At 50.1% G+C, this 24,960-nt stretch overlaps 10 protein-coding genes across 10 annotated transcripts; 5 read left to right on the top strand and 5 right to left on the bottom strand.

Annotated features, from left to right (window-relative positions):
• Positions 1-443: 443 nt before the first annotated feature.
• On the bottom strand, positions 444-1,303 carry BO79DRAFT_250449 (uncharacterized protein; the record flags this gene model as incomplete). Its single annotated transcript, XM_025685819.1, has 3 exons — positions 444-808; positions 983-1,071; positions 1,125-1,303. 3 exons carry the CDS (start codon positions 1,301-1,303, stop codon positions 444-446), a joined length of 633 nt encoding a protein of 210 aa, XP_025544659.1.
• A 291-nt stretch (positions 1,304-1,594) lies between these two features.
• On the bottom strand, positions 1,595-1,849 carry BO79DRAFT_136275 (uncharacterized protein; the record flags this gene model as incomplete). The annotated part of the gene is made up of 1 exon (XM_025678079.1): positions 1,595-1,849. A coding segment is annotated over one exon (255 nt), but the record flags the coding sequence as incomplete, so codon positions are not given.
• A 1,620-nt stretch (positions 1,850-3,469) lies between these two features.
• On the bottom strand, positions 3,470-5,482 carry BO79DRAFT_135896 (anion exchange family protein; the record flags this gene model as incomplete). The annotated part of the gene is made up of 6 exons (XM_025678068.1): positions 3,470-4,099; positions 4,167-4,310; positions 4,379-4,582; positions 4,636-4,811; positions 4,864-5,219; positions 5,277-5,482. The coding sequence occupies 6 exons, from the start codon at positions 5,480-5,482 to the stop codon at positions 3,470-3,472; spliced, it is 1,716 nt and encodes a 571-aa protein (XP_025544661.1).
• Positions 5,483-5,974: 492 nt separating this feature from the next.
• Positions 5,975-8,144, top strand: BO79DRAFT_268247 (SET domain-containing protein; the record flags this gene model as incomplete). The annotated part of the gene is made up of 7 exons (XM_025687107.1): positions 5,975-6,214; positions 6,266-6,341; positions 6,400-6,752; positions 6,803-6,835; positions 6,894-7,120; positions 7,173-7,734; positions 7,806-8,144. The coding sequence occupies 7 exons, from the start codon at positions 5,975-5,977 to the stop codon at positions 8,142-8,144; spliced, it is 1,830 nt and encodes a 609-aa protein (XP_025544662.1).
• A 606-nt stretch (positions 8,145-8,750) lies between these two features.
• Positions 8,751-12,020, top strand: BO79DRAFT_268248 (uncharacterized protein; the record flags this gene model as incomplete). The annotated part of the gene is made up of 1 exon (XM_025687108.1): positions 8,751-12,020. The coding sequence occupies one exon, from the start codon at positions 8,751-8,753 to the stop codon at positions 12,018-12,020; it is 3,270 nt and encodes a 1,089-aa protein (XP_025544663.1).
• Positions 12,021-12,259: 239 nt separating this feature from the next.
• BO79DRAFT_250453 (uncharacterized protein) lies at positions 12,260-13,184 on the bottom strand (the record flags this gene model as incomplete). The annotated part of the gene is made up of 3 exons (XM_025685820.1): positions 12,260-12,867; positions 12,920-13,006; positions 13,085-13,184. 3 exons carry the CDS (start codon positions 13,182-13,184, stop codon positions 12,260-12,262), a joined length of 795 nt encoding a protein of 264 aa, XP_025544664.1.
• A 780-nt stretch (positions 13,185-13,964) lies between these two features.
• Positions 13,965-16,442, bottom strand: BO79DRAFT_164822 (catalase R). The gene is made up of 5 exons (XM_025679223.1): positions 16,125-16,442; positions 15,837-16,062; positions 15,355-15,770; positions 15,132-15,296; positions 13,965-15,080 (listed from the first exon to the last, which is right to left on the bottom strand). Exons 1-5 carry the CDS (start codon positions 16,416-16,418, stop codon positions 13,989-13,991), a joined length of 2,193 nt encoding a protein of 730 aa, XP_025544665.1. The 5' UTR covers positions 16,419-16,442; the 3' UTR covers positions 13,965-13,988.
• Positions 16,443-17,764: 1,322 nt separating this feature from the next.
• On the top strand, positions 17,765-20,347 carry BO79DRAFT_206655 (catalase/peroxidase). The gene has a single exon (XM_025682022.1). It carries the CDS (start codon positions 17,973-17,975, stop codon positions 20,259-20,261), a length of 2,289 nt encoding a protein of 762 aa, XP_025544666.1. The 5' UTR covers positions 17,765-17,972; the 3' UTR covers positions 20,262-20,347.
• Positions 20,348-20,424: 77 nt separating this feature from the next.
• BO79DRAFT_268249 (flavin monoamine oxidase family protein) lies at positions 20,425-22,055 on the top strand (the record flags this gene model as incomplete). Its single annotated transcript, XM_025687109.1, has 1 exon — positions 20,425-22,055. The coding sequence occupies exon 1, from the start codon at positions 20,613-20,615 to the stop codon at positions 22,053-22,055; it is 1,443 nt and encodes a 480-aa protein (XP_025544667.1). The 5' UTR covers positions 20,425-20,612.
• Positions 22,056-22,720: 665 nt separating this feature from the next.
• BO79DRAFT_250457 (HET domain-containing protein) lies at positions 22,721-24,639 on the top strand (the record flags this gene model as incomplete). The annotated part of the gene is made up of 2 exons (XM_025685821.1): positions 22,721-24,252; positions 24,618-24,639. 2 exons carry the CDS (start codon positions 22,721-22,723, stop codon positions 24,637-24,639), a joined length of 1,554 nt encoding a protein of 517 aa, XP_025544668.1.
• Between the last annotated feature and the right edge of the window lie 321 nt (positions 24,640-24,960).

Genomic DNA, 24,960 nt, shown 5'->3' on the forward strand with positions numbered 1-24,960 from the left:
TTGTGTAATCGTCGGATAATATATCCGATCGAGAGAATAGATTACTCTCTCCTCTCACCCTCGAAGTTCAATCGATATTCAAAATTGGTGCAGCATTTTGGACAGAAGAATTACTATCACAAAATAACTAAATGCGAGAACCTCCTACTCAGCCTTCTTCCCCACCACCTTCCCCAATTCCCCCATCACGATCTCAGCAATGCTCAACACCGGCGTCGCCAAATCTATCAAGGTCAAAAACGGGACATCCACACCTATCGAACTGAATATATACTGTCTTAGCTCCGCCAACAACATACCATACATGCCATACCCACTCAATGGCAACTTCAAATCCAACTTTCGTAGCGGTAATAGAATAATTTTTGACATCTTCTTCGCCACTGCTCAAACCACCGCTTCGCGTAGTTGCTTCTCGTCGCCTGACGCCAGTACAGTTTGAACTACCACGTAGGGGTGTTGATTCCGTCTTCGGACTGAGATGCCTGGCGCTGCAGAGTGTTGATGAGTACCGAGAAGCGGATGTTGTCTAGATTGTGCCAGAAACCTGTAAAGCCTTGTTTGCGGTGGTCTTGAAGTCCGGTGTTTTCGAGGCCATTTAGAATGTGGCATTGTGCGAGACGATACCGAGGGACGGTTTGTTCTTGATCGATCTCGGAAAAGAGGGCGAAGTCGAAGGCTTGGAGGGCTTCATTCTCAGGGAGTGGGCGAATGCCCTTGCGAAGGAGGAGCTCGCCGATTTCGCTGTGCCCATGGAGGTATCCGAGCTCAGATATAGCGCACAATCCGAGGTAGATGGCGAACAGCCCTAGACTCCGGCGATAGCTAACAAACACGTCCAAAAGTGGTTTTCAGCACAATATTTGCCTTAAGCGGCTGTGCCAATCTGTCCAGCGACAGAGCTAATCAAAAGCAAGAATCCAGAGCCGACTCGTACTTGAGTTTGCTCAGGGTTTTGGTGAATGTTCCATGTTCCACGCACTTCGGCCTGCGTGCCTGTGAGCTAGTGCGCGCGAGGCATGTGCTTGAAGATGGCTTCGTGGAGGCTCATAGCCGCCTGAATCACTCCCCCTAGAGGCGTATCAGCAACTGCTGCCGCTACTACACGCTCGACGTCTTCGTACACAATGTCGTCGCCGGTTACGACGGTACAGCGTGCACCAGTCTCTTTCAGCTCCTGGACAATTTGCCTGGCAGCTGGCTTGGCTAGACCTGTGCGGCCAAGGAATACGAAGCAACGGGCTCCGCGGCTCACCATCCACCGTGATAGACTTCTACTGAGGCGGCGTAGACAGCCGACCATTGGGTAGGATTTGTTTGAGTGAGGACGGTAGTGTAGAGCTCAGGGACCATGGAAACGATATTGGTCTGGCCTCAAGGAAAATACGATCTTACCTATCCGGTAGACGTTATTGAAGTGGTTACAGGCGGCACTTAGTTTTGAGATGGGGAATCCAAGGGCTCCTGGACGGGGTGAATATGTCCGGCGCATATCAATGGCATTTACAACGTCTACTCGTCTATACATTGAAATATTGGTTCCGCGCAGTCATAGGAATGGGTTAGGGGTGATGATGGTATCGGAACATCGGACTCACCCATCAGCTGAAGTATCAGAGGCATGGCAGATAGATGTTAGCCACAGGAACCCGCCCTGGGATACTGTGGCATGTCGCTCGGGAGACTGAATCAGGTTGATATGTACTATGGTGGCTAAATCGCACTCGTTATTCTGTAATGCAGTACAAGCAAGGTCGAGTGTGTAGGAAGGGGATGAATAACCTGTGTCTACTTTATAGCTTTGCCCTTGGGGGTTGAAGACATAACTGATGCGGTTCCCGAGGATAGTGGCGTCTATTTCCAGGTTACCATACTGTGTTAAGCTCCCTGGGTCTTTGTCTGTATGGCAATGTAATATGGTGTGACTGATGCCCCTGTACTTATGGTAAGCAACTTGAGTCTTGATTAAGTCAATTATAAGGCAGGTGATGTGCTATAAACTCCCGCATTGGCAACGCATAGTTCATCTAAGGCTCCGCCGGCACTATCAAAGGTCCCAAATATTATCTCTAGTATTTTCCTCCGCGGAGTGCTCATAACAACTGCATCGCCATTATTGATTCCGAAGAACTGTTCATCGAACTTACGATTGTCATCGAGGATAAGGTTCGTCTAATAGGGTAGTTGTGCCCGGCTTATCCTTCTTGCCCCTATAGCCATGGGTGTTGAAATGATTATTTGAGACCCCACCCAAATTAGAGCGGGTTTCTCTCATGAATTCCCAGAGCTGAGCGGAATTAGAAACATCGCGGGGAAGCTGGCGGCCTGAATAATTCTGATGTAAGATTTGTTCAATTGCCCGGTTTTATCGACGATGATGATAAGGTTGGTATTTACTAGTACCGCCGGCGGTAATAGTCATGCATGTTTGCCGCGCAGCGGCAGGAGTACCTGGCAATCCTGAAACTGCGTCGATGTCTGGCAATTGCATGGTAATAATCAGGTCTCTGCGACGTCATGCACACTATATAGCGTTTTTGAAAGGGATACATTCGAGTTGCTGTCTAGGCACCTAAGAATTGAGGTACATATACAGCACTGTGACTCCAGTTTATAAAATGAGTATATTAGATAACTACTACGGTAATACATCTAGAAGTTCGGGATTATTTTCTGAGACATTGATCGGGTTTCAAGACATTTGGAGAAGGTGCCCGCAGCTAGAAGGGACCTGCCCACTGTCAATTGTCTACGTGGGGTAGTGGAAGCAGGTTGTTAGTGCAAGGGACGTAGCCGTGGTTTGTGGGTTGTCAGTGAGAGGGCACTTAATGGAGACCTGGAGACCCAATTGGGCTGCGCAATTAGCTCAATACCATCCAGATAGTACGAAGTATGAATTCCGGAATGAGTTTATCTATTACTGCACTTAAACACCGGCAGTAGTGCGACAGAATGTGAGGTTCTATAATCTAGGCGCGGCAGCACCCGCGCACGCCCCCTCCTCCAGCCGCCGTATTATCCGAACTCCTGTCTCATGAGGATGGCAACAAATTTAATAGTTCCCTAGCTTAGATTATCACTGGTCGACCCCTACCTATCATTCATCCAGTCTATCGACGTACTTCAGCTACTTGGTTGATAAAGCTTGCAGCAATTATAAAGACCGAAAGGGGATGTAGCTATAGTTCATATATATCTGGTATGATTATGTTTTAGAACAGCATTTCCTAGCTCGATACGTGAGTAAATTGACTCAATCTTATGCGAGCTTGTTCTGAATACAGCAGGGCCTCGCTGCTAGACTTTAGAAATAACAATGCAAACTTCATGTAACATATCTCTGCAGAATGTTTAGGGGGCCTCAATGTAAACCGCTATATCCTGTCATTCTGCTTATCTCGTCTTGACAAACCCTATACTATATAGCTCGCACTAACTCCGCCCCCATAGTGGAGCGAACCCTCCCCCTTCACTTCTCACTTTTCTGCCTCTCACCCTCCACCACAATCCCCTCCTCCCCAGGAAACCTAGGCGGTCCACCCAAACTACACAGAACCGCCTCCCCATCCGCCGTCAACCCATCCAAAACTCCCAACTCCGATCCAAACCACCTCGGCATAACCCACACCCGGAATGGAATCAACCCTATAATCAGAATTGGGAACCCTATGGCCGCAATAGTCTGAGAGATAGCCACGCATGCCGCGACGCCCACAACCTGGCACATCACGTAAAGAACAATCTTCCGCTTTGGAACACGGAGTAATTTCTCATTCCGCGGGATAAATCTATCCTCCCGAAGTAGAAAGATGATCTTTTGCAGGATACCGTTCGATTCAATGGAGCCCCAACCTACTATGAAGAAGACACCTGCGAAGACAGCAGCGGGCATGGTGTGTAGGACTATCAGGAGGGGACCTGTCATGGTGCCGATTATGGCCAGGCCCATGAGGAAGTGGGAGATGCGTTGCTCGATTACGGTTGTGGGAGTGGTGATGGGGTGGCGGAGTTCAGTACCCTCGGGATCGTCTGGGTCGGAGGTGGGGATGATGTGGAGGGTTGTTTCGGTGACGGTTAGGGAGGTGGTGTGGACGGGGGCCTGAAGTGGTAGATCGTTTAGTATGGAATTTATGTGCGTTGGGGAAAATTGAGTTGGGGGGTTATACCTGTGGGACGAGGCCGTTGGGCATTGGGATGCCGGTGATTCCAGCGATGAAGGTTGTGCATCCGAGGAGAAAGAAGTCCCAGTGGAACCCGGCTGGTTTCTTCAAGGGGTATTGTCTACCTTGGGCGCCGAGGCTACTGACGTTCTGTTCGGTATTAGTATGTCAACTAAGGTAAAGTGCTAGTCGTGTTGACCGGGGATTGAATCATTTACATGGTCATAATAGAAGAGGAGCATGACCAAGAATCCGAAAGGTAGAGCTGCAAAGACCCATTTTGTCTCCAATTCCCAGAAGTGAATCAGCCAACCACGCGGTTGTGTCGGGTAAAATGCCCGAGTGATGGGTACGAATGAGATACCAGTCTCCTTGAGCTTGCCGGGGATATGTGCGAATCCTACCCAGAAGATGGTTCCAATCTGGTTGAGAGTGAGTGTAAGGTCATCAGAAGTGGATAATGGGTATATCTTACCACATAAGCATAATCAGCAAGTAGTCCACGAAACCATGATCGACAGATTGTGCTTGAGCCCAGCAACTCAAGTCCGTATATTGTGAAGAAGTATAATATGGCAATCATGCAACTCATGAATCCTGCGGTTGGCCCGTAGACAGTGAACTCATTCACGAGCTCTTCGACGCCCTTTACTGCTCGACTTAGTACTAATCCCTGCAAGAAACTATTCTCTATCAGACTTACTACAATAGATAATCCCAACATATGCACCAAATGACTCAGATGAAAAGTCGGTCACATAGCGCATATAGTCGCAGAGGTTGCACACAGCAACAATCCAATGAAAGATCGCCGCCCAGATAGCAGTCCAGCACATGAAGTTAGCGTATATGGTAGGCTTGTATATGACTACAATATCATATATGGTGTAGTTGAACAGCGATATGAGTCCAGTGATACCGACAATAGTAAGTGGTTGTGCGCCTAGGACGCTGAACACCATAGCTGCGAGTGCCGAGGAAAACAGCGCTTCGTTAATGCCGTAGAACTCTCCTGTTCGGCGATACATATCCAATGTGTAGGCGATGGCAGGGAGAATACTGATTACGTTAGAGAAAACAATACAGAAGTGGTGTATTCAGGGACCTAGGACCTACTTAATGAAGTAAATGCGAATGGTACTTGCAATGGTTCGATAAGTGAGCGCATCTCGAATATCACTCCAGTAGTAGGGTAGTCGCCGATGGACATCGTGACACATGCCTCTGCATGGATTCAGGACACGAAAGCGTCTCCATCCTGTCCGGTTGTCATGAGAGTAAGTATATGGACTCTGCCTACTGAGGTATTTGGTGTCGGGCATGATGGTTTGGATGTGTGTCATGTATAGGAAGGGGACGTTACGAAGAAAGTGTCTCTTATTTATACTCACAATAATTGGGCCTGTATTAGACCTAATACCCTTTCGCCTCTACACATATCCCAACCGACCTAGCCGTTTTTGTAGGGCCGAAATGGAAAGTTCTCATGTTGGGGTGGACGGTCAACTCCCCTTGAATGATGCGTCAACACAACATACTGCTCGCAGCCCTGGAGAGAACAAGACCTGATTCTAATATTACCTACTCTCTAGCACAAGAATTCCATATATATACTATTAACCTGCTCAACTTGCTAGAGCAAACAACGATCTTGGATAACTGGGTTGAGCGATGAGAAGGAAATTAGTCAGCAATTCTGCCCGAGCAGAATCTGCCCTTCTTGGCATCCCAGAGGTAGCCGATAGCCGAGTAAAGACCCTATTCATGATAGTATGCTCTCAATATCTTCAGTAATAAGCTATTGTTGAGGTATAATGGATTCTATATCACTAGCACTTGTGTCACAGTTGTCGAGCATTCTTCAGAACCCAACATTTCCGGCGCATCTTCAGTCGGCCGTACAGGCTGTGCGGCAGAGTGTGAATAGGAAGCAGAAGAGTGCAAGTAAGGACGGTGGCTCAAAAGAAAATGGCAACTCGCAGCTCTACCTCAAGATTGAAGCTTCATTAGCCAATAAGGGGTCGACTTCAGGGCAAGGAAGCGGGTTAATTCTGGTAAATATTGTCTTATCACCTACGATTCCGACCTTGCCTGACTTTGCCTAGGGATACATTGATCTTCAAAGTGGGCAGGCATTGCCATTGCCACCCACTCCAATCTCAACGCCTGACTCTAGGGTAGGTTTACTGGAGCCCGATACTACCATAATAGGAGTAACGGATTTTATAGATCAACATAGATGATGCTAGTACCACTGACTCCAACGGATGTCGTGATAATGGCAACGCTCAGAGCTACCCCAACAAGCGGCGCAAGACTATAAGCACACTTCGACCAGCACAGGCGACCACCATTCATTCAGAAACATCAGTTGATGCTGAGTACGACAACTTATCTTCAGAAGCCGCCGCCGGTTCCAGTGGGTCCAAGCCTTCTGTGCGACAGGTCCAAAGTGACACTCGCTTTCCGCAACGAAAGAACCCACGGCAGGAGTATTCGTTGCCTGTGCTGGAACCGACCTCGGCCGATAAGCTTATAGCAGGGATATGGCGGCAGTTACATTCGCCTGTAAAGCTGAGTCGTCTACCTTCGGTATGATTCCCTTATGAAAGGAAGTACGATTCAAACACTAACAGAATCAGATCATACAATCCAATACGGACATCCGAACCGGTGTCAGTCTTGAGGTAATTGTCCCGAGAGCATTAACATGGGCCTGACTAACATGAGAAGGTCTTTCGCGAGATCAACACCTTATGCTTGAAATACTACAACCAAAGCCAATCCTCCCGTGCTCTGGAAATGATCGTCCAAGCGTACTGGGTGGAATGTTTCGAAGCACGCGTTGCCGTTATCCGACTAGAGAAGCCTCAACTATCAATGACAGATGCGCGAATGATGGTTATGAAGGAGGCTTGCGTGGTTCTCAATTGGAAGGAAAAGGATCTTCGTAATCGAATGTACGGCTTTCGCCTATGCCATTTTCCGATTGCATGACTAACACAGACATAGGGCAATCTGGCGCGGTTACAAAGAAATCAAAGATACAGGCGGTTGGGCGTGTCTTATATTTGCCAGTACCGGCATATATCGATTCTGCAAGTATCGCACGGAGTTCGGGGAAGGTTTGTTTACCCGCTTACGGCATCTGCGATCTAGCTTCGAGGTAGCGGCCGACACTCTTCACCCGGGATGGCGGGACCTGCTGCAAATTATCAGGCAAGATACCTCGATCGCCTATCACGGCCATCCGCATGAATGGGTAACCTTGTCTGAGGGTCCAGCTGTCCCTCTAGCTTCAACATACGCGCATCTCGACCTTCCTCAAGGATTTCAGTACCAGTTCATTGACCAGTGTGTGCTGGATACTGCTGCCTTTGGGGCACAGGATCCACGTCGTGTACCGGAGCTAGATCCCGATGTGTGTCTCGTATGCAAAGCAAGACAGTCAGATGAGATTGAGAAGAATCAATGCCTGTGCTTTCCAGCGTTATTCGGTGGCGTTCGTCATCCAGTGCCGGTTCAGGTATTTCGGACGTCGACTGGGAAGAACAATGGTGTCATTGCGCGCTGTGTGAGTTATCTATTTCCTTTACCCGAGCATCACACATCCGTTCCCTTAACAGCTTGCTGACGCAGACGTAGAACTTCGATCGAGGAACCGTCATAGGGGAATTCACAGGCCTCATCACAAACGGCATAGAAGGAGTAGATGTGATGCTGGGTGGCTCGCGCGGTCGAACATACCAAATATATCAGGGGCAGATGGGCAATTTCACCCGTTTGATCAACCACTCATGTCGACCGAACAGTCAGTTCCAACGATTCTACTGGAGGGGCATGGAGCGCATTATAGTGGTCTCACGGGGCATTATGGCAGGGACTGAAATCACTGTCGACTATTCGGATAATTATTGGCGCCAGCTGAGCAAGAAGTGTCTTTGTGGGGAGTCGTGTTGTCGATTTGCTGGGAAGGAGGGATAATGGCTACCAGTATCTAATATATACCCCCGATTGGTTGAATGAGAGCACATATACATACCACGCTGAATGGTGGCTTCCAATCCCCCAGAATAGAATATGTAGATTCTAGGCTTGGGCCTTTTCTGATATTCGGGTTTCGAAGCGATAGGCGGGTGTTCTTGCTACCCGATTTGAATCTCTATTAGTCCAAAAGTTTGCCCCACCACTGTCAGCCCCCCTAACGGTATTTGGGTGTGCTGCAGTCGGCCACGACTTCGGCTTATACCAAACAGCATTACGAAGAAAGACTTTGACCTGCTCTCTGTATATACCGTGAACGTAGTGGGTATATGTGCGCACAAAATCAAAAATACAACCTCCTAAGTGTTTTTGGTCCACTTGGTTGCCGCTCGAGGTTGCTCAAACTGGCGACGAAATAGTATAATCATGCTAAAGCAAACCATATTGCTTATTTAGTTTCAGCCATATGCAGGCCATCGCCCATCCTGTTGTGCCACGTCACAACCCCACCTGGGGGTCTGTATATAGCCGACTTACCAGCGACGGCGAGGTTCCCCTGAGATTGCCTTTTCATATCGATTCGCGCCTAGGTTACTTAGCGAAAAAATGTCTAATGACTTTATTCTGGGGGCAGTGTGCACCGATGAGCCTGGCACAATCGAGGAAACTCTCTACATGAGCAGTGCTGCTCCTACTTCGTATCATGCCTCCGACTCGACAGTCCCCTCCCAGCGCCAAAATGTCCAGTACTCCCAAAGCTGGAGTGCAGAAGAGTGGTCGGAAAAGATACTAGGCCAACAGCCAGTTAGGGCTTCACACATCAAGTTACAGAAAAGAGTGAATGAGTTTCTCGTACACGCCAGCGCTCAGGAGAAGAATGAGCTCGAGCAAAGTCGACAGCAGCTCCTCGAGATGATTCAGGACGCCAAGGCCGCAGGCAAGAACACTCATCCCGACTCGAGAGATGCATCGCTCAGAACAAAGTTCCGGCAAGCATGGTCTTCAACGTCCCAAATGGCATATCAATACTCCCAGATGCTGGACCCCATGATAGGTCAGGCGCCTGGATATGTTTCGCTCGCATATGGGGCTATCAAGATTATCCTCACGGTGCAGATGAATTATCAAGAGCTTAAGGAGAAGGTGAAGCAATATCTCGACCAGATTGCGGCCAAATTTGAGCTCACAGATCATTTGACTGCTTACATTCCGACGAAGCAATTGGTCGACCATTTCGCCCAGGCTTATCATTTATTCACCAAGTTCCTGTCGAAAGCGGTCAAATACTACACGCAGAGTCGGGTGAAAACGTATCTGAAAGCCATCACAAGACCATGGGATCGCTTCCAGCAGCTAGTGGATGCCATCGGACAGACATTCGTCGTTATAGAGAAGATTGCCCAGTTCCACGGCCTGTTAACTGCACACGCGAATATGGAAGTCAGCCAGCAGACTTTGGCGCTGCTTAGGAATCAAGACAAGAAGTTCGATGCCAGTAAGGACATGTTGGAAAATGTTCTGTCGCAATTGCATGCTATCTCGGTCCATTTCACTAAGGAAGAGGATATCCGTGAGACGGCATCGCTCGTTAGAGAACATGTTGACCAGATACAAGATGACCCAATACTCTCGAAAGGTTCAGCGTCTGAGCCTGACATAGATCACGCAGAAAATTCCCAAATAAATATTCTTGACCAGCTCGGGGGACCTTTCTCCCATCTGAAGAGTTACAACCAAGAAACGCTCCGTAGGAAAGGTGCGATTGAAGAAACCCCGGAGATGCGTTCTCACAGATCGACGCAGCGCAATTTGCTACGGTCGGAAAAGGTTCTTGCGTGGATTGAGTCTGATGTTTCGCAAATCCTATGGGTTGAAGGGAATAATGTACTACGACGATCAGACTTCAATGCTAGCTTTGCCATACCACTCCTGGTGATGGGAGAGGGCAACTACGAGTCTACTCTCATCCTTCGCCACTTCTGTGGAGATATCGGAATGGCCCGAAAGCCGAGTACGCTGATTCAGGCTTTGCTTTACCAGGTTGTGGAGCGAAATCCCCATATCCCCAGGAAAAGTAAAGATATTTTCACGCAGGAGAACACACTAAGCAACCAGGCTCTCTGGGGTTTACTCATCGAGTGCTTGGACGAAGTCAGTCCAGATTGCACCTTCATTATCATCGACAGCTTTGACAAGCTTGAACAGGGTGAGCCGGATGAGGAAGGTGAAATCATAACGTATCTGGACAACCTTGTGAAGGACAAGTCTCGGTGCGTGAAGGTACTGCTCACAGCATCTCTTGCTTCGCCCCTGCCAACGCTTCCTGATGAGTACCACTCTCTCGTTATCCAGCGATCGCCATACAGAGGTGTTCAGCGCAGCCTTTCGACAGTTGTTATGGAAAGCCAATCTCACTTCATCTCTCACCAACTAGTTGAGATTCAGGAGAAAAGGTGTAAGGCTGTCAGATTTCATGAAACTCCCTTTCTTTATCCTGCCGGATCTATGATATATCACAAGGAGGGTGATAGTTGGCGAGCATTTACTGTGACAGAGCTTAGTGGTATGAATCCGGAACCCTTTGGCAAATTCACGCCGCTCGTGATACGCGCATGGTCTGTTGATCACAATGGGAAGTACTTTGCAAAGAGTTACCATGACCTGACTGTTCATCAATTCAGCGGTACACGAACAATCACTAGCCTAAAGTTCATTCCCGCTGGCTTCTTGCCTGAAGAGGGAATTGTTCGCAAGGAGCTAATCCGACGTGGCCGGAAGTACTGGCAATTGGCAAGCTCGGTGAACTACAAGCAGCTTGGAAAGGAAGATGGTCCTGTTCGAGTTATCATTGATCAACAAATTCGGCCCTTGGGGAAACCGCCAGCTCAAGAGTTTACTGAGCAATTCAGGCTCAGTCCCGCATCCGATTTGAGGCCTCAAGCATTGATAGCTTGCCAACCAGTGATTGATGTCTATCTTCTTTCGGAATTGCGATGGTCAGTTGTGGAGATAGACGAAATCCAGGAAGTGATGACCGATGAATCTCGGAGCTTCGACAATCTTTTACTGAATGTCGGGAACAAGGCCATTTTAAGGAGCCTCGTATGGGCGCAAGAAGCCTCCGATAGAGTCTTAGGTAGTGGCATCGAAAGGCCAGTAGTGAAGGGAACAACTGTCCTACTACATGGGCCTCCTGGTTGCGGGAAGACATTCTCCGTCGAATGTCTAGCAGAGACTGTCCGGAGACCCTTGCTACATTTGACGCATGCTAGTCTAGGAGAATCCATTCGTGACCTAGTCGATAGTCTTGGAGAGGCCTTCCGGCTATCGGACAGATGGGGCTGCATCGTTTTAATAGACGATGTCAAATCCTTTCTCTCACCGCGCAAGGATGACATATCCCAGAACATCAATATAACGTTGTTTATGCAGCTCACTGAAAAACATAGCGGATTACTTTTCCTCACAATCAATCAATTTGGGGCCCTCGACACAGCACTCCTTTCTCGCATTCAGGTCACACTCTACTACCCAGAATTCACATTCGTGATGGTCAATCAAATGTTACAACAACGCTTGCGTATAATAGGGGAGCGAGCTCGCAAGGACAAAGGCCGCATTGAGATTGATACCGTTGATATTATCCAACGCGTAGAGCATATGCAAAAGTCAGGCCTGTTGACTCTTAGTGGAAGAGACATTCTGAACCTCTGCGAAACGGCACTTATACTAGCTAACCATGAGACCCATGGTGATCGCTCAGAGAGAGTTGACTCTGTTCCGATGTTAAACGCACGGCACTTCGAGACAGTCATTCGTATGAGAGGCGATTATCAAAGGTATATAGCAGACACACAGGGGTCCCTTCCAGGATAAAAGATGGAAAATTTCGGACGGACTTTTCCGCTAGGCCTGAATTTTTGGAGACACGTGGTATACAACCACTAGATAAATGGAATCCTTCGGAGGGCCAATTTAGCCATAACATGTGAGAACAGAAGATAGAGAGACTGACAAGAAAGCAAATCCCATGTATCCAAGTAGATAAGAGCTCAATTGACTGTGTCACATAAGTTATACAGACAGCCTCCTACCCCATTAGTGGATTTGTTTATCTAGACGGTTTCCCGGCAATCACATATATCTTGCATCCCAACCTCTGGATCTCGTCTCCTACCATCCCGGGTTACCCTCTCCACCCCCAACAGTGCCCCCTCTTTCTCCTTTCTCAGATTATGAGCCCTCACAAACAGCGTAACCACCAACGCCAACCATGCAAAAGTAACATACATAACCCAGACCATCCGCAGCGCCCGAAAACACGTCCCTCTGACAGCAACTTGTTCACTTTCCTCGAGACCACTAATCTTCTCCACATTCGACGCCGCAAGGTCCCCATCAAACTCCCTCGCTAGCGCATTGTCACCACAAAGTCTATGGGGCAGTGCTCCATTAGCAGCCGTCGTCTTAGCCTGGAATACCACGCCGCCAACTACTACTGCTATCGCAGTGACAAGCGAGCGGACGAAGCCCATCGTTGCCGATGACCAGGGGTAGATTACATCGCCCAGGTCGAGGGCGAGGAGGATCATCACTACGGGGCCGACGATTAAGAGGATGCCGGTCCAGTCGATGGCTTTTAGGCCGGTCGTTCGGGGTTTTCGGGGGTTGGGGACGTGAAGGTAGAGAAGGAGGACGGCGAAGTCGAGGTCGCCGATGGGTACTTTTATCAGTTAGCTGTGGGTTGGTGGGTAAACAAGTGGGTGTAGACGTACGGTTGATCCAGAAACACCATCGCCAGCTGAGTTTCGTAACAGATACACCACCGAGGACAGGTCCCACTGCGCTTCCAACCGCCCATACTAATGATGTGATGGCAAGATATAGACCCCTGTCTCATAGTGAAAATAGGTTGCTTATGATGATATCGACCATGATACTCATGCCTGAGCCACCAAGGCCCTGGAATACTCGGACGGCGAGGACGTCCACATTCGGTGCTGCGGCGCACAGCTGACTACCCCCAAGAAATATAGCCATTGCGATCAGTATCACAGGCATCCGGCCCCATACGTCGGCGACGGTGCCCAGTATGTTACAGCGGCGTGTGCGAGAGTGTATGCGCCACCTACCTACGTGTAGCCGGTGGCGGAGTGGATTGTGCTTACTATGGCAGGGGTGGCGGTGGTGATGTTAGTGAGGTCAAGAGTAGAGGGAGAGCATTGTGCATGTTATGGTTGTTTTAGTGTTGGTGGCTTGATTTATGGTCGGGATAAGGTCAGTTGGCTGATCATTGTTAGCCGTGGATAGTTGTGGTTTGCTGGTAATATCAGGCCTGTCGGTGTTGTTCTGGGTCGTGGATACAGGTGCGGTTTCTATCTCCTGAGTTTTCGTTGTGAATGTCCTGGTATGAAAGGTGGTCAAGGGAGCTTAACGATACAGGCTAGAACTATGAAAGATCGTGGTTGAATAGAAGTGGTTAATCAAGTGTTGACGGGCGAACGAGCGAGGATTTGAATCGTTCTTTGTTCATTGCTGGACTTCTCAAGGAGGACTACCGCATATAGGTAGAACTTGAAGCAGCTTCATGAATGCGGTCGGACTTTTCATCTTACATGCGAGGAATTCAAAATCATAGACATTTGTATAATTGAAAATTCTGGACGTTGCTGATTATATGGAGAGGCTTCACAAAAAAAGGAATATATATATTCATAAAGTGTGTTAAAGCAACACAACACATCAGTAGAGATATGTACAGTCTAGTACAATCTATCTAAATAAATCTATCGATGAAGCGATCTATCACAATCAATGATGGTCATGGGTACATGCACAACACCCTTACTCATCAAGGGCAAACCGATCCACAAAACGGAAAGTGTAAAGTCCCTTCAAGACCTCCTTTGCGATCTTCTCGGTGGCCTCGCTTGAGCCAGTGTACACACCAGAGCGGGAGGAATCAATACCAGCGTTCTTGAGCGCAGCGCTACCGCTACCCACAGCAGCCACAGGCTTACCGTACCTGAAAGAGTCGACCAGGATCTGGTAAGGTCTAGCAGGAGGGTAGAGAGTAGAAGTGGCGGTAGAGTTCATCTGGTTGGCGAGGGAGGGAGAGGCAAAGAGGCTCTGGACACCATCGGCAATGATGAGAGCATCGAAGTCGATAGCGTCGGACAGGGCGTAGGTAGTGTTGACACCATCGGCGTAGGCCTCGGTGACGATGTTCAGGTCGACACCAGCGGCAGAGAACTGAGCGGCCATGGCCTGACCCTGCTTGATGGACTCGGGGTGAGAGTTCGAAGCGAGGAAGCCAACCTGCAGACCTTCGATGCTGAGGAGGGGCTTGCCGAAGGTACCGACGTTGGAGGTCTTGTTGGAGGTGTAGTAGGTAGGGTTGGGGGAGGGCTCGTCGAGACCAAGACCACGGGCAACACGGACGGCAAGGTTGTTGTTGACCATGTTCAGCTGGTTGACAACGTTTTTGCGAACGTGGGGGCTGTTGACCTTGGAGTTTTCGAAGACAATGGCGTTGACAACCATCTGCTGCTCAGCCGGGATCAGAGAGTTCCAGAACATGGCGGGCTGGGACCAGTGGTCGTCGAAGGTCGGGCTGGGCTCGCGGATGAGGTGGCCAGAGGCGTAGCGGTAAGGGGAGGTGAAGAAGCCGTGGCCGTGGGTCTGGTTGGCTTGCATGGGGTAGCCATTGCTCATGGTGTTGGGGGTGTAGGCCCAGTTGTTGGTAGGGATCTGCTGCTGACCGAAGCCGTCACGGTTGTTGTTGTGGACGGGCTTGCGTGGACGGTTGACGGGAATTTGTTCGAAGTTGGGACCGCCGTGACGGGTCAACTGGGTGTCCAGGTAGGAGAACAGACGGCCTTGCAGCAGGGGGTCATCGGTGAAATCGATACCAGGAACGACGTGGCCGGGTTGGAACTATAGAAATTAGAAATTGGTTTGAAGCTTAGAGCAACGGGGGATACATACACCAGCCTGTTCAACTTCAGCAAAGTAGTTGGTGGGGTTGGCGTTGAGCTCCATCATTCCGAGAGGAGTGTAAGGGACAACCTCCTCAGGGACCAGCTTGGTGGGGTCCAGAAGGTCGAAACCAAAGCGGAGCATGTCGGCTTCGTCCATGATCTGGGCTTGCAGCTAGAGGATTGTCAGCGACCGAAACTACGAGTGAAAGGGAGGACGATTGGGGACTAACCTCATATTTGGGGTAGTGACCGTTGGCGATCGCATTGTACAAATCCTGACGGTGGTAGTCGCTGTTCTTACCAGCAGCAGCCTGAGCTTCATCCCACACCAGACTGGCAACACCCTGCTGGGACTTCCAGCGGTAGCGAACCACCTTGGAAGTGCCATTGGCAGCGACAAAGCGGAAGCTGTGGACACCGTATCCATTCATATGGCGGAAAGAACGAGGAATACCGTTACCAGACATCAGCCACAAGGCACTGTGGAGGGCAGTGCTCTGCTGGCTGAAGAAGTCCCAAGCGGAAGTGTGAGCAGTTGCGGCCTGAGGGATCTCATTGTTGGGCATAGGCTTGATGGCGTGGACAAGATCGGGAAACTGGATGGCATCCTGGATGAAGAAGGGAGCAAAGTTGATTCCGACGATGTCTAGTACAGACACAATTGTTAGCATGTACGACAATTATTATTGTTGTGTTGTCATATTAAGCATACCATAGTTACCCTCGTCAGTGTAGAACCGACAAGCATGACCGTGAACATCACGCGCGGTATCAACACTTCCACGGAAACCGACAACAGTAGAGAAGCGACAGAACATCGGAGTCTCCTTTTCATTGGCACTCAAGAAATCGGCAGCCGTGACGTTGGACCAGTCGGCGTAGGACTTGAAAGTACCGTATGCACCGGCACCACGGGCGTGGACGACACGCTCGGGGACCTAATTGAACAAGAAAACTTGGTCAATTCATTGCTACACACTGTGACAGCTACTATACTTACACGCTCATGGTCGAACCGTTGGAGCTTCTGACGGAAGATGAAGTCCTCCAACAGGGTAGGTCCACGGCGACCGGCCTTGAGACTGTACTGGTCGGAGATCGGGGTCCCAAAGTCGGTAGTCATGTAGCTACCAGTGTCATTGACATAGAGAGTGTTGTCAATGGTCTGTTCCGTGACCTCAATGGTATCGCCAGCATTGTCCTGCTCCTGAGTGAAACTCATTTCACCCGACAGGTAGGGGCATTGAGCCCCAGCGATACCAGCAACAGCTGGCAAAAGCCAAAAATGACGCATGGCGGAGGAAACGAAGACGAAAAGAATTCAGAATGCTGGGATCTTCCGAGAAGCCTCATCAAGGGGAGTCCCATCGGGTCCTTATATCGGCTTCCATGGCGAGGCCGGTAAACAGCCCACGCGTCTTAGTTAAGCTACGAATCCAGAATTTGAGTCGATTTACAGCCAAACGGTGTCGGGACTTGGTAATCCGGACCCTCCTGTTGGGGAGACGAAGGGGCTCCACCAGGGTCATGCAATGTTGATCACTCGATGTGATGAGACGAGGAACGCAATGGGCTCAATCAAGATAGATCACCACAATAAGTGACAAACTGGTACTCGGTGACAAGAACAAGTACCTTCTGCATGAGGCTAATCGGAAAGTACACCCACGTTGAGTTAGCACATGGGATTTCTATAGGCTACTAATGACTTCGCGTCATACCAATTTCGGAGATTTAGTGTTGTGCCTGCTGCAAGCCGAATAGAATTGCGCTGAGAGCGGGTGGCTTGCAGGCATGCCAAGGCCGTGGGTTAGGCGTGGGTTACTTCAGCAAGCGGTTCTGGACACGCGCTGCTTGGTAAGAGGCCAAGCCGATGAACATCATCATCTCCACCGACTTGGTTTCAAGAGGTTAGGGCTGGTGGCCCGATTGGTGCGGCTGCTTGGTAATCCCCGGAATCTGGATCGTTCCGCCGGTTCCATAGCCAGACCAGCTACCCAGACACTCTATCTACATGTTGCGAACGAGGTTTCTGCACGTTTCTGAGCTCTGGACCTCTCCCAGTTATTAATCGGTCATCACCCCATGCCTTTAACCTGGTGCGTCATCGAGTGTGGGAGGATCGCCGATGGAAAGATGACAATTGTCAGAGAAAGGGCTGATCAGGTCATCACCCGCCCACGTGATCGGGTCTGGAGCAGTTGGGGGTAAACGATGAATAATAACTGCTACTAATCAATGAATGTCACTAAAGAAGGAACACCCAGAGTTATGCAGAGGGTAGTTCGCTACGAGTGTCTTCACTAACCTCCTTTGTAATACGGCCAGCCTGGAGGCATCTAGTTAGTCTACCATGACGCGCGACGTCGCACGGTCCTTCACTAGAGCACCAATCTGGCTTGAACTCTCTCAAATCCTCGATGCTGGCTGGCTCTCTCCCCGCACTTGCCACTCTTAGTCAATTGCAGTTCTGCATCTCTGGCACCACCCAAACTTCCTCAATTCTCCAATCGTTCTGGCTCCAATCCCTTGACTCAGCAGTCGATGACCAAGCACCTCCCCGGGTTTGTAGATCCTTGCGGGGTGAGTAATCCGGCGAATTCGAGCTGCCGCAATCCGGGTGCTACGAGAGCGTGTGACCGGGCCATTTCGGGCCAGACAGAGAGGGGTTGATGAGGGGAAAGTGCAGAGGGGAAACCCTATATAAGGTGCATCCCAGGGACAGGCAAGGGTGTGACTGGAAAAGTTTATCGTGGCATCATCATTCTTGTCTGAGAACCATCATCCATCCCATCAGACATCTGCTATAGACATCACATCTCCGCATATCCACATCTAATATCCAACCATGGCCGAGGCTAAGTGTCCTTTTAGCCAAAGCAGGTCTAACGCCAACGTTGCTGGTGGAGGCACCCGCAACACTGACTGGTGGCCTGATCAGTTGAACTTGGGCATTCTTCGCCAGCATGCTCCGGCATCCAACCCTTACGAGCGGGACTTCGACTACACCGCCGCTTTCAACAGCCTCGACTACTATGCCGTCAAGAAAGACCTTCATGCCTTGATGACTGACTCACAAGACTGGTGGCCTGCTGATTTCGGTCACTATGGCGGCCTGTTCATCCGCATGGCCTGGCACAGTGCCGGTACCTACCGGGTCTTCGATGGCCGCGGTGGTGGAGGTCAGGGTCAACAACGGTTCGCTCCTCTTAACAGCTGGCCTGACAATGCTAGCTTGGACAAGGCTCGTCGCTTGCTGTGGCCCATCAAGCAGAAGTACGGAGCAAAGATTTCCTGGGCGGACCTGATGCTGCTGGCCGGCAATGTGGCCCTGGAGTCGATGGGCTTCAAGACATATGGATTCTCCGGTGGTCGTGCAGACACATGGGAGGCGGACGAGTCGGTCTACTGGGGAGGAGAGTCCACCTGGATGGGTAACGACGTGCGTTACTCCGATGGCTTCCCGGGAGTCACCAAGCATGGTGCTCTCTCTGGGGACGAACCACCCCATCGCAACATTCACACCCGCGACCTGGAGAAGCCGCTGGCTGCATCACACATGGGTTTGATCTACGTTAATCCCGAGGGTCCCGATGGCAACCCAGACCCGGTTGCCGCCGCGCGCGACATCCGTACCACCTTCGGTCGCATGGGAATGAACGACGAAGAGACGGTCGCTCTGATCGCTGGTGGCCACAGTTTTGGTAAGACACACGGTGCCGCTCCATCTGATAACGTCGATGTCGAACCCGCTGCTGCTGGTCTCGAAAACCAAGGGTTGGGCTGGTCCAACCGCTACCAGTCTGGCAAAGGGCCACACGCCATCACCAGCGGTATCGAAGTGACCTGGACCAAGACTCCCACCAAGTGGAGCCATGCGTTCCTCGAATACCTGTTCCGCTTCGACTGGGAACTCACCAAGAGTCCTGCGGGCGCCAACCAGTGGCAGGCCAAGAACACCGAGGCCATCATTCCCGATGCCTATGACCCCTCCAAGAAGCACCTCCCTAAGATGCTGACAACCGATTTGTCGCTCCGTTACGATCCCACCTACGAGAAGATCTCCCGGCGCTTCTTGGAAAACCCTGACCAGTTCGCCGATGCTTTCTCTCGCGCTTGGTTCAAGCTTCTCCACCGTGACATGGGTCCCCGAACCCGGTACATTGGGCCTGAGGCACCAACCGAGGATCTGATCTGGCAGGATCCCATCCCGGCTGTCAACCACACTCTGGTTGATGCAAACGACATTGCTGCTCTGAAGCGCACTATCCTCGACACTGGACTGGACAAGTCCAAGTTTGTTTCCACCGCCTGGGCCTCTGCATCGACCTTCCGCGGTACCGACAAGCGCGGTGGTGCGAACGGTGCCCGCATCCGCCTGACACCCCAGCGCCAGTGGGAGGTCAACAACCAGCCATGGCTGGAGGAGACCTTGTCCGCGCTCGAGAAGATTCAGAAGGATTTTAACGACCGGAATTCCTCAACTGGAAAGAAGATCTCCCTCGCCGATCTCATCGTCCTGGCTGGTTGCGCGGCTATTGAAAAGGCTGCCCAAGAGGCCGGCCAATCCATCACCGTTCCCTTCACCCCCGGCCGCATGGACGCCAGTCAAGAGCAGACCGAGGTGGAATCTTTCTCTCACCTCGAGCCTGTGGCTGATGGATTCCGCAACTATGGAAAGTCTTCGTCTCGGGTGCGCGCTGAACATTATCTCGTCGACAAGGCACACCTGTTGACGCTCACGGCGCCCGAGATGACTGTCCTGGTGGGTGGCCTGCGCGTCCTGAACACCAACTACGATGGATCGAAGCATGGTGTCTTCACCTCCACTCCTGGTCGCTTGACGAATGAATTCTTCACCAACGTCCTTGACATGAACACGGCCTGGAAGGCTAAGGATGGTGGTCGCGATCTGTACGAGGGTACGGATCGTAAGACGGGTCAGCCAAAGTGGACGGCGACACGGGCGGATCTGGTCTTTGGCTCGCATGCTGAGCTGCGCGCTCTGGCTGAGGTCTATGGAAGCTCGGATGGACAGGAAAAGTTTGTCAAGGACTTTGTTACCGCTTGGGATAAGGTCATGAATCTGGACCGGTTTGACCTGAAGACCTCGGGTATTGCACGCTCCAAGCTGTGAATAGTGCTTGCATCGGTTCAAATTGATTTAGTTAGCATGAGTAATGGAATAGTTAATGAAGGGCTTTCTAAATGCATTGTTCTTACCGTTATTGCTTGATTAAGCTTCACTAATCCAATGATGGATTTAATGTAAGTGGGTGCCCTGTAGAGCTACTTCCATCCTAAGGTTGCACAGGTGCGCCTTCCCACCGATACTCTGTTGTCCCGGCGGGTTTCCATCCGGGAAGGTCACAAGCCATCCTCGGGTTATATTGTCGGGCTGTTGAGTTGTCAAGAGACTGACCTGGCCGGCCTGTTGAGACAAAGCTCGGATTCTTGATCTCAGCAGATAATATCAACCCCAAAAGCCATGACTCTCCATCTTCTTATTCTCCTCCTCATCTCCCTCTTCGCAGCAGCCTTCTCCGTCTCGGAAGTGGACGTTGCAATTATCGGCGCGGGCTTATCCGGCCTCTCCGCAGCCAAAGACATCGCCGCCGCTGGTAAAACCTTTGCCATACTTGAAGCCCGCGATCGTGTCGGAGGTCGTGTCCTGAATGTCGAACTTCCTGGCGGTATTGTCGAGGAAGTTGGGGCCGAGTTTGTGGGTCCAACGCAGGACCGAGTCCTAGCACTCGCAGCTGAACTGGGGCTAGCTACATATCCAACCTATAACACAGGAAATTGCACTTTCCTGAGAAACGGTACAGTTACCAATTATACATGTGAATTGGGCAGTGCTAGTCTTCCGCCCTTAGCCACTGAGGCTTTGATCGAGGTGGGAACACTCCAGCAGCAGCTTAATACCCTCGCCGCCGAAATTAATGTGCGGGCACCATGGGACCATCCCAACGCCTCTATGTGGGATACCATGACCCTGGGGACCTTCTTCGCTTCGCAGCTTACGTTGTCTGATGCGAAGTTTCTCCTCAACACATTCGTTACTGGGGTTCTCGCTACCGAGACTAATGAGCCCTCGCTGCTGTATACACTCGCTTACATCGCAGCAAGTGGGAATGAGACGGAGGTGGGAACTCTGGATCGGCTTATTGATGTGGTTGGGGGTGCTCAGGAGAGTCGGATAGTTGGCGGGACCCAGCTGATAGCGTTGAGGTTGGCGGATAAATTGGGAATAGAGAACATTCACCTTTGCAGTGCTGTTCGGAGAGTGGAACACAACAACGGGCAATACATGATTATCTCAAATGAGACTCAGATCATAGCAAAGCGAGTCATCGTCGCAATGTCCCCTCCTATGGCCTCACGCATCTCCTACGACCCACCCCTCCCCCCAGCACGAGACCAACTCACTCAGCGCATGGGCATGGGATCAATAGGCAAAGCAATAGCCATCTATCCCACACCTTGGTGGCGTGAGCAGGGGCTGAATGCGCAAGCACTTGCCGATACCGGCATCATCCACATAACGTTCGACAACACCCCGGTTGATGAATCCGTTGGTGCTATCATGGGGTTCATTGTTGGGGATGACATGAGACTGGTGGACAAGATGAATGAGACAGAGATTGAGGCAGCAGTCATTGACAGCTTCGTGGGTATGTTTGGTCCACAAGCCGCGCATCCCGACCATGTGATTGTTCAGCGCTGGGACTGGGAGGAATATTCCCGCGGTGGACCAGTCGCTTTTGCACCTCCTAGTGTGCTCACTGATTATGGCGAGTATTTGAGGGAGTCGGTGGGCGGGATTTACTTTGCTGGGACGGAGGCGTCATACTATTGGACTGGGTATATGGATGGGGCTGTGCGGTCGGGAGAACATGTGGCGGCGGAGGTGTTGAGATCGTTGGAGTGACCAGTTATTCTTATTTCCATTGTTCAGAGGGTATGGGGTATTATTATAGGGAAGGGTCGGAGTCGTTTATATGGTCTTGGCGACAAATGGCAGTTGCTGCTTTCATAACTTGATGGTAGTTTCATGAGACAGTCACTAGTGGTGGTCGACTCCACAGTAATATTAGTACGAACTTCCTGAAAAACTGACCTCCGATTTAAGCAGGACTGAGAATATATATTGCTCCATATGATGTGAGCTAACACAACCAACCGTTCCGACCACTGAGTCACATGACTACAGCTGTGAGAAACTGCCCCAGACAAGTGCAGGAACCTAGAAAATCACCCCTGTGAACTGAACGGAGTCCGCAAGGTTCTGCTTCAATCTCATTGCTCCAGCGATCTGTTCGATGGGGCGCCAGTTGGCCATTTTGATAGCCCGGGCGGCTCGCTGTCAAATCATAGCAAAAGAAGACCCGCTAGAGCCACCGCAAACACAAGCACTTCTGCCCCACCATATATCAGCTCGGCAGCTGAGCTGAAAGTTGAGCAGTCATGTCTCGTGAGATTGTCACCTCATTTTCCCTCTCTTTTTAACCACTTGGCACACATATTCCCCTCATCTATGCATGGAACACTGCCTGGTTCCCGAACTTTGAAACTGAAATATTCTAAAGAAAGACAATGCGCTTGATAAACGCCAGAACCCTCGGGTTGGAGGAGTTTGTGGGGCACAATATTCCTGAGTATGCTATTCTGTCTCATACATGGGGAGAGGATGAGGTCACCTTCCAGGATATGCAGACGCCAACAGTCACCGAGAAATTGGGGTACGCCAAAATCAAGCACTCATGCGAAAAAGCTTTGCAAGATGATCTAGGTTATGTATGGGTGGATACCTGCTGCATAGATAAGGCTAGTAGTGCTGAGCTTTCTGAAGCCATCAACTCTATGATGGCATGGTACGCCGAGTCCAAAATTTGCTATGCCTACCTAGCAGACGTACCTCCGATCACTGATGAAGGGCTCGATGAAGCTGCTTTTTCGCGGAGTCGATGGTTCACTCGAGGGTGGACCCTTCAGGAGCTTATTGCACCATGTCATTTGGTATTCCTAGCTCAAGATTGGTCAGACCTATATGAGAGGGGAACTTTAGCGGGGCTTATAAGTGATATCACTGGTATCAATAACGCATTTCTAGATTGGAGACCAGAGAATTCTTTGCTTGGATTTAGATTGAAGTCGACAAGTATCGCTGAAAGAATGAGCTGGGCTTCGAACCGTGAAACCACTCGAATTGAAGACATGGCATATTCGCTGTTGGGTGTACTTCAAGTCAACATGCCGCTCCTGTATGGAGAGGGATCTGCTGCCTTTCGAAGACTACAAGAAGAAATCATTAAACATTCCGATGATCAGTCATTGTTTGCGTGGAGTTTTAGAGAACCAGAACATGATTTGAGTCATAAACGACCATGGTCGATATCTCAGTCGTTGCTCGAGGAATTAGTTTTTATCTTCAAAGACTATGAAACCCCTCCAGAATGTTCTGGAGCAATGCAAATAGACGCCTCAGACTTCTCGGGGATCCTTGCTGAGTCTCCAGCGGCATTCCAAGGTTGTGGCGACATAGTTCCATGCGACGTCAAAAGGCCGACCCCTCCTTTCTCGATGACCAATAAGGGCCTAAGTATAGAACTGCCACTTCTTGAGCTCTCAGACGGCTGGTTCATTCTCCTTCAGTGTCAAACGAAGAGAGACCCTACTAGGCTAATAGCCGTGCCATTACGGAAGATAGGCGATACCTACTGCCGATCCAAACGAGGGAACTACGTGGCCGATCATGCAGCCTGGTTTAGATGGCCCCGCAAACAGCTTTATTTTTCCCCCGATATCAAGGCGACCCATGCAGGGATCATGTATAACCCATGGTATTCTGTCATCATAAGAGGTCTTCCGCCGAATCTTGGGATAGTGGACGTACTCCCATCTGATCCCGGCCGGCGGTCTGATTCAAGGGTCCTCTCCACAAAAACCACTCGAGATTTTAATCCCGATACCGAAGACGTTTTTGTTTGGCTTCAGGACATGGATGACAACCGTCTCTCATTCATATTGGATGTTAGAATGGAAAAGCCCCGCTGGAGATACGGTTCCATTTGGGAGACTATCCTCACACCTTATTTGTTCCTTCCTCCAGATAATGACACACCAACGTTCGAGGACTTAAAGAAATCAGTGCGACAGGAGCAATTATCAACTAATCCCTCGATCCCATATTCCGTCGAAACAACGACACAAACTTTGTCTCAAAGCAGAATTCACATGATTGATATTATACCCAGGTCCCTTGACAGGAAACAGCCTGATCTAGAAGTACATAATTCAAGATACTGGATGAGTCTGCTGCGCCAGGGGTTCAAACATGACTCACTCGTGGAGAGCGTTTATCAGAATTGGCTTGATTACTTGTGTGACAGAGGCATTCACTTTCTTCGACTGCTTGCACTTTCACCCCTGTTCCTCACCTTTCCCATTGACCACTTAGCTAAATTGTGTGTTTCACTAATCATGCCTATAGTATCACACGTCATTTCCTATAAATGTCTGATGGCTACTAGCTATCAAGATTGTCTAGCAGCTGTCTTTCGAAAGATGCGTCAAACAGTCATATCTTATAAATTCAAGTTTCGCAGCTGTTATTTCGGCAAGCTATCTATTACTGGGCAATCTTTCTGCTATGCGCGGTATTTGCATATGGTTTCTGAAGTATTCACGCTCGAGGGGTACCATGAGGATGCTGTTGTTGTACATCATCTGCAAGTGTTTTCCACCAAAGACGCTCTTGTCTCTTGCTGGTAAGGAGGAAATATATGATGAAGATTGAAGACACAACTTCGTTTACACTCTCATCAATTAAATAC

The sequence above is a fragment of the Aspergillus costaricaensis genome (assembly GCF_003184835.1).
Source record: "Aspergillus costaricaensis CBS 115574 unplaced genomic scaffold BO79scaffold_2, whole genome shotgun sequence".
NCBI classification, from domain to species: domain Eukaryota; kingdom Fungi; phylum Ascomycota; class Eurotiomycetes; order Eurotiales; family Aspergillaceae; genus Aspergillus; species Aspergillus costaricensis.

Coding starts and splice junctions, on each gene's coding strand:
- BO79DRAFT_164822 (XM_025679223.1), bottom strand. CDS start 16,418: ATGCGTCATTTTTGGCTTTTGCCAGCTGTTGCTGGTATCGCTGGGGCT. Junction 16,063..16,124: donor AACGGTTCGACCATGAGCGT/GTAAGTATAGTA, acceptor TTGTTCAATTAG/GTCCCCGAGCGTGTCGTCCA. Junction 15,771..15,836: donor CACTGACGAGGGTAACTATG/GTATGCTTAATA, acceptor TGTCTGTACTAG/ACATCGTCGGAATCAACTTT.
- BO79DRAFT_206655 (XM_025682022.1), top strand. CDS start 17,973: ATGGCCGAGGCTAAGTGTCCTTTTAGCCAAAGCAGGTCTAACGCCAAC.